General features: G+C 31.6%; 1 protein-coding gene across 3 annotated transcripts in view; it reads left to right on the top strand.

Annotated features, from left to right (window-relative positions):
- The window catches only part of LOC106468657 (solute carrier family 25 member 44-like), a 9,254-nt gene extending 1,850 nt beyond the window's left edge, over positions 1–7,404 (top strand). For all 3 annotated transcript variants that reach the window (XM_022397010.1, XM_022397011.1, XM_013929092.2), the window contains exons 2-4: positions 2,135–2,968; positions 3,241–3,368; positions 4,730–7,404. In XM_022397010.1, coding sequence (XP_022252718.1) covers positions 2,308–2,968; positions 3,241–3,368; positions 4,730–4,921 — 981 coding nt within the window. In that variant the 5' untranslated portion in view covers positions 2,135–2,307 and the 3' untranslated portion in view covers positions 4,922–7,404. The remainder of the gene's footprint in view (positions 1–2,134; positions 2,969–3,240; positions 3,369–4,729) is intronic.
- The last annotated feature ends 5,820 nt before the right edge of the window (positions 7,405–13,224 follow it).

Here is a 13,224-nt window from a genome sequence, read left to right as displayed (position 1 = left end):
TATATATATATATATATACAATCTGTGTATGATGCATGGTGCTCTACAGTAGAAATTCGTTTGCACATTGGCCTAGTTAAATATTTTATATGTTTTATTAATCAGTAGGTGCATGATTATCATTTGCTATTTTATACATTTTCTTGTGAAATATTTGTGTAGATGTAGTGTATTGTTAAGATTCCTTATGTGAGGTTTTATCTTTTAACAGGATGATACTTAATAGCCTTAACAATTATGCTGTACAGTTTTTAAGCCTAAGTTAAGCATTTAGTCATCTGCCTATCAACCTACCAATGGTAGTACCAACTACCATGGACTTTATTTATTAGGAATGGGTTAAAATTGAACAAGCATATTAAATTATTATTGCTTGAACAGGGCACTTGTATAGCACTAAGTAACACATGAGGATATTAAGGTCTTGGGCATTGCTGGCTGTGAGGATGCTGCTACTTTACAAAAGGGATTAGATTCATTGGAGTATTGGGCAATTGAATAGCAGATAGCTTTTAATTATAATAAATGCAAGGTAGTACATCTGGGTAGTCATAATTTGAATGTATGTTATGGAAGAAGAGAACAGGGCAGTTAATTAACACTGGATAACACTTTTCATATGTCATTCAATTACTTCAGTCCTCCCCTGTACTAACCATAGAAAGAATTATTCCTAAATCTTTTGTAATTTTTCTGGAATATCCAAATCAGTAAACCTCTGTAGGAATGCACTTTATCCCTAGACACAATTATTCAAATCAAAAGGAATTGTTTGCAGATAAAAAACAAACAAATCCTATTCATTGTCATAATTGCTTACAAAAATTATAATGTTAGTGTGTAAAATAACATTTTCAAGCAATTATTTAACCTTTCTAAATCAATCAAGAGCATTTGCTTTGAATAGGATACTAACAAACAGTCTTGAAATGAATCTTGGCTGAATGAATTCAAAACACCATAGACCTTGGATGTTACATGCTACTGAATTTCTATTATTACTGTCTTCATAGTAGTGACGACATATACTGAATGTTTTAAAACCTTGCATGCTGTATTTGTAATAAGATTTGCAACTGTTCATAAAGTTCACCCTCTCATTGTTCTATCTGACACTGTCATTACCACCATGCCATATTTAAATAACTTACAAATAATTCAGTTTTATTCTTTTATCTTTATTTTCATATCCATCAGCAGTTTTCCTTAAATAACTGAAGCTGGCTCTAGGCATTTCCACACAGATGTATAAGCTTCTCATAGTCAGATACAAGATGACTAAATTATTATAATGTATACAGAAACTGCTTTAGCAAGACAATTAATTTATTTTGCAGATAATATTGACAGATAACCTTAAAGATAGAGTTATTCTTTAAGAAGGCAGTCCACTGAAATATACAGAAAATACAGAAGGGGCAATACTATCATACTCTTCTCCTACAAAGTAATTGCAACTACTAAGGAATATTTGTTTTTGTGATGTTACAAATTTCAAGATCAGTTCTCAAAGCAAACTTGTGATGCTTTTCTTCTGATATCATGTGTGTGGTTTCAAATATAATTGATATCAATTTTCTCAATTTGTATAATATTGTAAAGGGGTCTTTACTCCATAAGAAACTTACTTAAAAATAATTAGCTATATGACAATTAAAAGATTACAACATGGAGGTGAATGTTGCCAAGACTGATTTTCCTCAAGTCCAAATGGCACCTGATGACATAGTCATAGTCTTGGAAAATGGGAAACATATGCCAAAAACAGACACCAAACTGTAATTCAAAATCTTTACAAGAATTGACGAAATTATTGTATAAAATGGTCGAGTATTCTTTCCTGCACAATCATCAAACTTAATTGTTAAAGGATTGAGAGATAAGGACTAGATATATATAAGATATCTATGTTTCTTGCATAATATTTGTTTTAAAGAGTTGTGGTTGTTATGTAGTTTTATATCGGGTCAATTATTGTAAAATTATCTTTGTCTTATCCAAAACATACAAGATTTGGCAGCGTATGATTATTAGCACAAATTGAAAATTCTTCTCAGCATATGTTGTTGTTGTTTTTTTTTTTTATATACCTTCTCATTGAAGAAAGTTCCGTAATTTCTTTTTTCTTTTACAGGTATGATCTAAAAAATTGTACATTGTAAATAAAGTTTAAAGTGATTAATATTTCGGAGACATACTGGGAACGATGTCTGACGAAGGAAAAAATAACTTTCAACTACTGTTAAGCTGGAAAATTAAGAGTGTTCTTCGATCTTGAGATTAAAGATTTATAAAATTATTTTTAATATGGCTCTTAAACAATACAAAATGGAACCTTCACGCATTTTGACTATTGAATGGCATATGATGGATAAAAGTCGATTCTTCTCTTTCAATCTTGTCAATTCATTTTTCCTTCGTGCCACTTTGTATCCATTTACTGTCATTAAAACACGTCTTCAGATTCAGAAACATCATGCCATGTACAGAGGAACGTATGATGCATTTAAGAAAATACTTTGTTATGAAGGTTTTCATGGGTTGTATAAAGGGTTCTGGATCAACACCATCCAAATAGTTTCTGGTGTAGGCTATATTACAACGTATGAAAAGGTGCGCCATCTTCTGACAGAATATGCTAATATTGATGATAAACGACTAAAAGGACTGATTGGTGGAGGTTGTGGTTCATTAGTTGGACAGACAATCATCACTCCTTTCGACGTGGTGTCTCAACATATGATGATGTTAGGACAGAGAAGTAACAATGTTATCAAGCTCACGGAAACTTCACACACATTCAGTATCAACTTAAATCACAAGCATAAGGAATCTGTGGCTTTCTCAATTATAAAAGAACTGTATAGAAGAGATGGAATGAAAGGTTTTTATCGTGGCTATTTTGCTTCTGTTTGTACATATGTTCCTGCTAGTGCCCTCTGGTGGATGTTTTATCCTTTATACTCAGGTCAGAATATTTTTAATACCACCTTGTCCAAAATATTTATGATTTGAAATACTTAATCAGTAAACAAAAATGTATTTATGCACTTTTGCTATACCAATAAGTAATATTTTTAATTATGCAACTTGTATTAACTTCTAGTAAAAGTACAATCTGAATTTCATCAAATAATTCATTTCAAAGTTGTATGCACACTAAGTTATATAGCCTACATCATACATGATTAATTCTTCACTGATTCTAAAGTTTTGTAAGCTTCTATGTTTTTTCTGTAGAGTGGCTAGCATCCTATTTACCTACATCAACTTCCCATGTACTAATTCACTGCATGGCAGGACCAATAAGTGGGATTAGTGTCTGTATCATTACCAATCCTCTGGATATTGTGAGGGCTAGAATACAGGTAAGTGTAATTGTATTCATATATCAAGGTAACGGGGCACTACTCAATCCACAATCAAACTAACCAGAGCCCTTCAAGTTCATTTAGCTATCCAATAAATATGTAAAAGACACTTACAGTACACATTACATCTTTGGACAAACCATTTCACAAGTTTTTAACTAAACACTAGTTTTTCTGAAAAACACATTTCACTATGGGCCTCCAAAGCTTCAACTTTCCCGAGGGCCATTACACAAGTTTTAACCTCTTTGTTCCAACACTCAAACACACCTCCAAAAGGCAGACTATTCAAGTTTATACAAGTTTTAAAAGAGAATCAATCTAACTTAGGTTTTATGTAACAAGTAAAATAAGTTTGAATCTTGAAACCTATATTTGTAGCTGGAATTTTTTAGGTATTATTCTTGTTGTCCTCTGCACTGTTTCCTGCAGAAAACTTTCCCAGCAGTTAAGAAATTATTTTACACATTTTCTTATCCAGTCAAACATACAGTTTGAGCAACTTAAGTATAAGTCATTTGAGAAAGTTCCCTTGTGCCATTAGTACCTGAATAAAAGGACACTCTGGCTTTGTTTTTCTCTTTTCTTTTAAAGTATGCTGTAATTTATTGTGTGAATTTAGTGGAAATTTCCCAGACCCCAAAAAAATGTATTATGAAGGTATTTGTAAGTTATACTTTACATTAGCTGGGTTTATAACAACTCTTTAGATAAGGACTGTCTTGATTCTAGCAATGTGGTAAAAAAAAATAGGCCTAGTTTTTATTGTATTTACATTACAATCAGTGTTGATACCAGCTTTTCTAGTTAGTGACAGCTATTTCCAGTTGTCGAAATTTGCAACTCTAAATGGACTTGATGTGGAGAAATTTACTAGAATCAGTAATTGTACTAAGCATCCAACGGACATTGGATCCTGCAGCCTACATAAAATGTGTATTTTCAATGCTTTTTTTAATAGTTGTTGAATTTTCTTGTTATTAAACAAATTTTGGTAGTCGCATTGTTATTGCATAGGTTAAAAAAATTGATAATTCCATGATTAATTGCTAATACTGACAAAAATAAATACATACAATTATAAACCATACATATCCTGTATTTTTTGTCAGGTGTGTATCAGAAAAAAAAAATTGCAGTGACAAGTGTAAAGTAGACCTAACATAGGTGGTCTATGTTCAGCCTTCTGTACTTTGCTCATATAGTCTTTACAAAACCCTTGTTTTATTTTCTATTCAATTTAGTGGTTGCAATAAGAATTTTTATGGTTAACTTGTAGCTTCCTCTTATGGTTCGAATTAATAGCTTTTGGTGTTTCAACAACAGTTTATAATTAGTCTCTTGTTTTATTTCTTTAGGTTCAGCGAATGGACTCTTTTCTGGGAACTTCCAGTTTATTGTGGAAGGAGGAAAGACTTGGAATATTCACCAAGGGTCTCTCTGCACGATTGGTACAGAGTAGTATCTTCTCATTTCTTGTGGTGTTAGGCTATGAGACGTTGAAACGGTGGAGTGTGCATGACCAATATAAAGACCAAATACAGTGGTGATATTAGTGGTACTAGTTCTTTTGGTTTTATATGGATGCATTCCATAAAGACTAATTTATCATTTAAAATAATGTATGCATGTAGACTGTAACATGTTTATTATACTGTTACAATGTAAATTCTTTAAATGTTATTATACGTATCAATAAACTAATTAGTGTCTGTAAAGAATTTACATTAATGTAATCTAAACAGGGTTGGCAGGTCAGTCAACTGATCAGTCAAAAACTGGTCAAATAATCTAAAACCTGTATTAAATACTGTAAGCATCACCATATTAGTCGAGATTTGGTTATTATTTTTGGAAGGGTGCCCCACCATACACACACACACACACACACACACACACACACACACACACACACACACACACACACACACACACACACACACTGCTTATAGGCAAGTTTTTGATTCATACCCTAACTAACAGACTTCAGTGTTCAATCCAAAAAAACAAAAAACAAATTGTATTTATTGTGTCATAGCCTAATACTTCCTACCTAGTATTTTGTAAATAACATATATATGTTAATGTAATGTAATGCATGGGTTTAATAGGTCACTACTCTTCACCTGTTGAAACCTTTATAAGTGAGTCATATGATACTATGCTGTATCAGTGGCGTAGTTACAACCTTGATAACATTGTCCACTACAAAGTTGCACCAGGATATCCCATTCTTGGAGTTGTTTAATTATGAGATTCTATATGTTTTCTGCAGTCGTTGATTGTACTTCCACACAAAAGCCTTCTCTGCTTGGCAGTCCTTGTTCACAAAGTGCATTGAAATTGAAAACTCTTCCAAACAAGAAAGATCTTTTGTTTCATCTGCTATCGAAACATAGTACTTTGCTCCCATCACTTTCATCAAAATTGAGTCATGAACTTGGTTCGATATATATTTTATCAAGTCACTCTGTATTTCTGGGCTCATATAAAACCTCTTCATGTTTTATGCCGACACATGGTTTGCAAGGACAGCATCACATCACTCCAGTAGTTTATACAATTCCAAAACATTGCCCTAATTCGCAAAGGAGTTTCCCAAGCAGCTATGTTCTCTGTGTCCATGGAAGGCTAGATTCTGTTGTGAAAAGAACAATATTATGTCAATGATGCATTTTAACAGTTTTCAACAGTTTGTAAATGAGCACTGAGGTGCACCCGGTCAATTGCACATCCACTAACAATACTCTGTTGTGTGAAATGTTTAGTATTTGTTTCCAATGTTTTATGCTCTTTAATTTGTTGGGTGCCTTTCTTCTAGTTACAGAAACTCTTTGTCACATCAATTATCATAGAAATTATCAATGAATTTTGAATATGCCATTATGACTATATAGTATACTTTATATAATACCTCAAATGGATTAGTTGGTGCTCCAGGAACCTTGTACCGAACAGACTGGTTAACTTTCACTGTATCTTTATGACAAATTAGGCTATGTTTTTGTGTATAATCACTGTCGACAACTTTCCCAAATATCAGACATTCAAGCTTCTGATGTTTAGGTTTTGGGGGCATGTTGAGCAGCTAGAACAGATTTTTCCATATAACAACACAATAGGATTTTGTTACACCAGATCTTTAACTTCAGTCTTGAAACAATGTTCTAGATCTATATTATAATGTATGCAACTTGCAAGTAAACACATGATACTCAAGTACACGAAGCACGTGACATCTGGAACAAATTATACTGCACGAGATTGAAGCTATAAGTGTATGTCATTAATAGTAAGTCCTGTTATGACTTCGGGGATGAGGGGTGCATTTGTCAAATGTTTTGCTAAGTGTGCACTTTGGATGGACTAGTTCAGGAATGTGCATATAGCTTTTGTATTGTAATAATAATATAATGTTAATATGAGATTTGTTATTAAAAAATTGAAGGGAAAGTAATGCATGCTTAAATCATTTAATATTTCGTGTTATATAAATTTTCAGATGCCAAAACTTACGATTAATCAGTATAATTCTGACCAGGGAGACAATGCCCCCCACCCCTTCCTGTATCTACGCCACTGTGGTGCTGTATTATAATATCTCCCAATTTTATGCAGTTAGCAACTATGATTTTTTTTTACAATGTAACTTCATAATATTGACATGTTATTAAAGAAATAATTGTTTGGTATAATTACCAATAATTTAATTTATATGTAGTACACAATGTCAAAAGGGTGGTGCTGATGCAGCACTAACTTCGTTGTTGTCATAAAGCTGGAGAGGAACCCCAAATTGTTTTTTGGTGTGGTTTTGTTCATCTAACTTGCATTATTTTGATTCGGTTAATGCAACTAAGAAGAAAAAATAAGTCATATGCCCAATCTTGAACGTACGTATATTTTGTAGACCAAGTATAAAATGAATAACTGTACTAATACAAACATTCTGAGGTTTAAAGTTTGTATTATTAAAAATCATAATTGTTTTTATAGTTTTTTTCTCTTATTATTTTATTTAACGTTCATAGCTTTTTTTATCACCATGGAGCAGCTATTTAAAATTTTGTTTTTTTATTCATTTCAAATAATAATGGAACAAAAATTTGTATATAGTAATAAACGTGTATTCTTTTTATAGAAAACAACATATTATCCATGAAATGATTACTATTATTACCCTGATGTCATTTTCTATACATGTATAGAATTTGAAAGATTTGTTTGGCTCATCATAAGATATCTTTAGAATTGCCTTTTATGGTACCTAAAACTATAGCATAGCAGCTTTATCTAAAGTCAAATATATTGTTTTGTCTTGATGGACACATTGAATTAATACTTTTTTTTTTTTAGTTGGGGGACCACTTATTCTGAAGTAAGAGGAAATGTGTCTGACATGCGATAAAAAAAAATTAAAAATTTAATGTGTAAACTTTATCATATCTAGTGTTAAAATGACTTACTAGAACTAAAAATTTATTTATTTACAATTAATTCGGAATATTTTGTCATAATTGTACTTGAAGTAAATATGAACCTAATGAAAGAGAAGTCCAGGATATTTTTTTTGAACTTAGTTAAGGCTCTAATGTTGTGTAGTTTGGACCAGAATACATTACACAACAGTTCCATAAGTTAAGCATGATTATGCTGGACTATGAATCTGGTGGTAAATATTTCATGTTCCATTGCCACGAAAACACTGTCTACACTTTGGGACCATAAGTTCATTATAAGAAAGACTGTCAAATTCCAGTGTTTGATTAAAGTAGCCCAAGAGTTGTCGGTGTGTGCTGATGACAAGCTACCTTCCCTCTAATCTATTAGCTCAAACTTTAGGTTGTTAGTGCAGATAGTCTTTTTGTAGTTTTGCATGAACTTCTAAAAAAGTTCTATAAATACTGATGTAGTAATGGAAGTGTTTTGGTGTGTTTGCTTTTATAACAAAAACACCTAAAATAGCATGAATTTGAAAATAAAATATAATATTCCTACTTGCTCTGATAACCCATTGGCCACATCTAATGTTGGTGGGTATATTTATTCTTGAGTAACTAAATGTACAAGTCTTAACTGTTAGATATTGTGCTTAATACAAAAATATAACATCAAAATGTGTATTAACTGTTTTGTGACTTAGAACTAGTTAATATTGAACATAGTCATGCAAGTTTTATTGTTAATGTTCTCTTTTTGGAGTGATATTTTGTAACTGTATAAAAACTAAGTTTTATCTACAAATATTAGTTGGTGGCTGAAAAGGTATTAATTGTGCATGCAACAACTGTTTGAAATTGACACCATTTTTTGTAAGCATATTGTTAATACTTTGGGTGGGTAAAACATTCTGTTATCCCATCAATCATGATCAGATTTTGGCTTTCTTGTTTACACTAATGGAACTGAGAATAATGCACACAGATCACTTTTTAGTCATGAGTCATCTGTCTTTGTATTTTTTTGTCATGTTTTTTCAACAATAATTTTTTGGTACAGTGTCATATGGATACTTTTAAAAGATGTCTAGGACTTAGATGTTGTATTACGAATTTTATGAATTCAGTCTATTTCACTGACTGTATACAACCAGCATGTAAAATGTGGCTAACTAGTTCTTATAAAATGTTAGTCATTCCTTATAAATTAAATTGCATGTGTTATTTATTTCCAGTAGTGGAAACTTCAGTGAATGCTGTGTAAATGATAGTATTTATGTGATTACACAACAGAAACTAAGGTAAAATAATTATTACTTTTTATTACCTTTTTTTTTTTTTCCTTATTTCAGATCTAACATTTTGTTAAATAATAATTTATCTTGAGTCTTAAAACAACTGAAAACTTCAGGATGAGTAATGTTATCACTTTTCTTTTTAGTTTTGTGGTATATTCTCATAAAGAATATTTTAGTATGAAAAGTGAACAGCTGTTTAAAATCTCCCCTATTTTTTGTAGTTATTTTGTTAAAACCAAATTGAATGAACACACAATAATTAGATAACATATTGAAGTTGATTAAATTTCAGCCATGGGTAACTTTGTGCTTTAGAGAGAGAGTATAGATAGGTCAGAATTATTTAAAATTTTCAACTTACTGTTTATAAGGCACCAATAATGCTATAACATTTCAATAATTTTTACTTCTGACATGATTTAATGGGTATTAATATAGTTTGTTTTAGCTTTCTTAACTATATGTAATAAAATACCGTTCATCATCCCTGTTGAATTATTCAGCAATATAATGGACAGCTAATCCTACGTACCTAAGAAACTCTGTATATAAAATATTGAATATAAGGTTAAAAAAAAGCTTACTGAGATGTATTAACATAATTATTTTTAGTACCTGCTTGGAATTATATTGGAAATATCTTAATAGGTATGCTGCATGATAGTGTATTAGCAACCATACAATCCATGGAAGTTTATTAATACTTGTTTTTATTCATATGGAACATTTTTTTTTACATCAGACTTCGTAAAGCTTATGGAATTTGTTGTTTATATTTCTTACTTAATGACTATTTACCTGTTGTCAGGCAGAGTTTATTATTAATTGTATTTAATCATCCTAAAAAAAAGCATGACCTGAGGTTGTAGTGCATCTAATTATTTATTATTAATCATGATAATTAATTAGATGGGCATGTGTGGATTATAAGATGATATAGAATATTTTTATAAAAGAAATTGATTTGTTGACTGTGGATTATAACAAATTGAAAATTATTAAATATGAAAGCTTTGGAATGAGAAACAATGTCGGCAATTTATGTTTCAAAATAAGTATTACTGGAACTTTAAGTTAAAAAAATTATTAAAAAATAAGAATAAAATTACACGTTCTGATTTTGTGAACTTTGTTTTGTAAATTGATTATTAAATTTTCAGATTGTCTTGTTAGTACTCATGTTTGGTTCCTAAAAATGTTGCTTGTTTTGACTTTCATGAACTCTATTATTACATTTGTATAGTTCTACTATACAGAAAAGGTGTTAATTTTATAGTGTACTGATGAAATATAGTTAAATAATGTTATGCTGATAAATCAATGTTATTGTTTTTAAATACAAGTCATTGTTTTAAGAGAAAAAGATTACTGGGATTGGCATTCTTCATATTCTTACACATAATTAAAACAGTATGACTATTGATGATTATATCTGAATTCTTATTATGGCAGAGGCTTTGCCCAAGAGCAAACTGTGTGTCTATGGATATTGAGTCATTTCCATAGTACGTGTTGTTTCACATGTTACCACCATACATTTGTTATTCTTGTTTTTGTGATATTAATGGGAAGTTTTCATTCCATGATAAAGCTGTAGGTAATATTGAATAAAACCACTTTTCAGATGTGCCTATCCTATTCACTTATTGTACTGATTAGTAAAAATGTTAAGAAAACACTAATGTAAGTGAAGTTATAAAAACAACACTGAAGACAATAAGTCTTAAACAAAATAAACAAGTTCAGAAAATGAAGACTCGGCAAAATGGCCATGGCCTAGTGGTTAGTGTGGTGGACTGTGAATCTGAGAGTCTACGGTATGCATCCCATTGCTCCAAATTCATGCTCTCAGTTAAGGACTGTAGATGCATTAAAAGAATAACATTAAATCCCACTGATTGATTGGTAGTCCATCACATAAGCCCCAAAAATTTTGGATGTGTTACCCACCCCACCATTCATTTCATTTTCGTGGTATCACTGTGTTTGAAAATATGTATACTTTTAATTTCTTCCTGTTGCCAGGTCCAGTTTATTTACAATACTAATACTGAATTTATTAAGTGAAGTTAAACATTTTCTAGTAAATGATAAATGCATAATTTTTGTATATTATGCACTGTATGGTACATTTTATAACTCTTACTTGCACACTCTGTAGTACTTTAAAACTTTCTACAGGCTAGTCACCAATATATTTAATGGGAATTATGTTTGTCAGGAATTTAAAAGAGTATAATAAACGTTTGCTTTTACTTGTTGCCCATTGGCTAGGGATTATATTTAAAATACATATATAATTTATTAACACAAATGTCTTGATTATTGCAAGCAAATTATAATCATCAATAGAATGTAGTACTGTTCTCTGATCATAAACAATATGTAAAACATTTTGTAACCATTGTCTCTTATGTCCAATTTCTCACTTTTCACTGAAGAAAAAGGATGTAGATGCAAAAGGACAAATTCATAAAATAGTAGTTCAATAAAATTCTGAATGCGAGTCAACAAACTAGTTGACATGGCCTTTGACCCATGTGGAAAGGGTTAAGAAACATGCGAGTAAACAAAGGGGGTACAACCAGACAGGTTGAGAGTATTATCCCACTATAAGATAACCCATAAAGAAGATTTCTTCACTTGTAGTAAGCTTACAATACAGATTTGACACACAGTTATGCTTGCTGGCTGTGTTACATTGGTATCTGAATACAAGTTTTTACTAGAACAATGAAACGATATACACATTGAAAAAATCTGTCCCAAAATATTTCTGCTCGTAAATTGGCGAGAGCTTTTCATTATGAGTAGACGTTTAAAGAAAGTAAAAGACGTGAGCCAAAACAAAAACCCTTCTGAGGCCACCCATGTGTACCATTTTCATGAGGAGAGGCTTCCATTAGTGGTAAATTATTGCTGCAATGTTTGGTGACAATGTATATTATGCAAGCTTTTATTTTGAAAGAAAATAACTTGGGTATGAAAATAGGAATGCAATCTATAAGTACCGAAGTAGCATGTTTTCAATTTGATGAGGTTTAAAAAATTGAGTGGTTTTCAAAGATGATAAAATTTCATCTGTTTCACGAAAATTGCAGATCTGGCAACAGGTAGAAATTCAAAGTAGACATATTTTCTAACATTTTGGAAGAAAGAATGTGAACTAACTGGTGGGTGCAGCGAAATTCAAGATTACGCTCCTTTTTTCGAATTCATGTGACGTATTATATAGCATCCAAAGGGTCAGCAATGGATGCTATTTGACTAGCTTAAATATCCTTCAGTGGAGTTTCTAAGATTTTTTAATTGGGAGGGATAGGAGAAAAAATTAACACTTTCGTATGGGTAAGAGTCAATCTAGAAAATTTTAAAATCATAAAAGAAGCTAAATCGTGATATCTCAGATGGGGGGGGGGCAGAGACCTCTAATAGAAGGGTCTTCCTGCTTTCCTATAGTCCAGGGGTGCGAAATGAGGGTCCAGGGGCGCGCGAGAAAGGCCTATACAAGGTCCGTTTTCCCCCAAATGTCCCCAAGAAGAAATGTCTAATGCACACTTTTTAGGGGATGGGCCACAAAAGATTGGGAACCACTGCTCTAGTTTATCAAATATGAATTACATTCGAGTAACGTAGGTAATCTTTGTGTAGTTTTGCACGAATATTCCAAACTAATTGTTTACAGAACGACAATTAAATCCATTAATATGGTCAGACAAGAGTTAAGGGTAGATGCTATTGACCAGATGCCTTCCCTCTAATTCATCAGTTCAAAATTATGAACGTCTATGGGCAGATAGTCCATTGTGTAGCTTTTCGCGAAAATTTAGAACAAATAAATGACAAAGACCTGTGTATAACAAGGTTGCGAATGAGGATAATCAGTTACAAATATGGATTAAAAATATCAATAACTGAGATGTGTATAAGGTAATGGGATTGTTTACAGGAGTAAACGTGTAGAAACATATACGAAGTTGTTTTGTTTTGAAGGAGTATTCAACGTAGATACTGACAAATTTATGTTTGATAATGCGATGTTTGTTTGTTTTAGAATTTCGCGCAAAGCTACACGAGGGACTATCTGTGTTAGTCGTCCCTAATTTAGCAGTGTAA

Source organism: Limulus polyphemus, unplaced genomic scaffold (genome assembly GCF_000517525.1).
Source record: "Limulus polyphemus unplaced genomic scaffold, Limulus_polyphemus-2.1.2 Scaffold3100, whole genome shotgun sequence".
Classification (NCBI taxonomy): domain Eukaryota; kingdom Metazoa; phylum Arthropoda; class Merostomata; order Xiphosura; family Limulidae; genus Limulus; species Limulus polyphemus.
The sequence above is the reverse complement of the archived record's forward strand: the minus strand, read 5'-3'. Positions and strand labels throughout refer to the sequence as shown.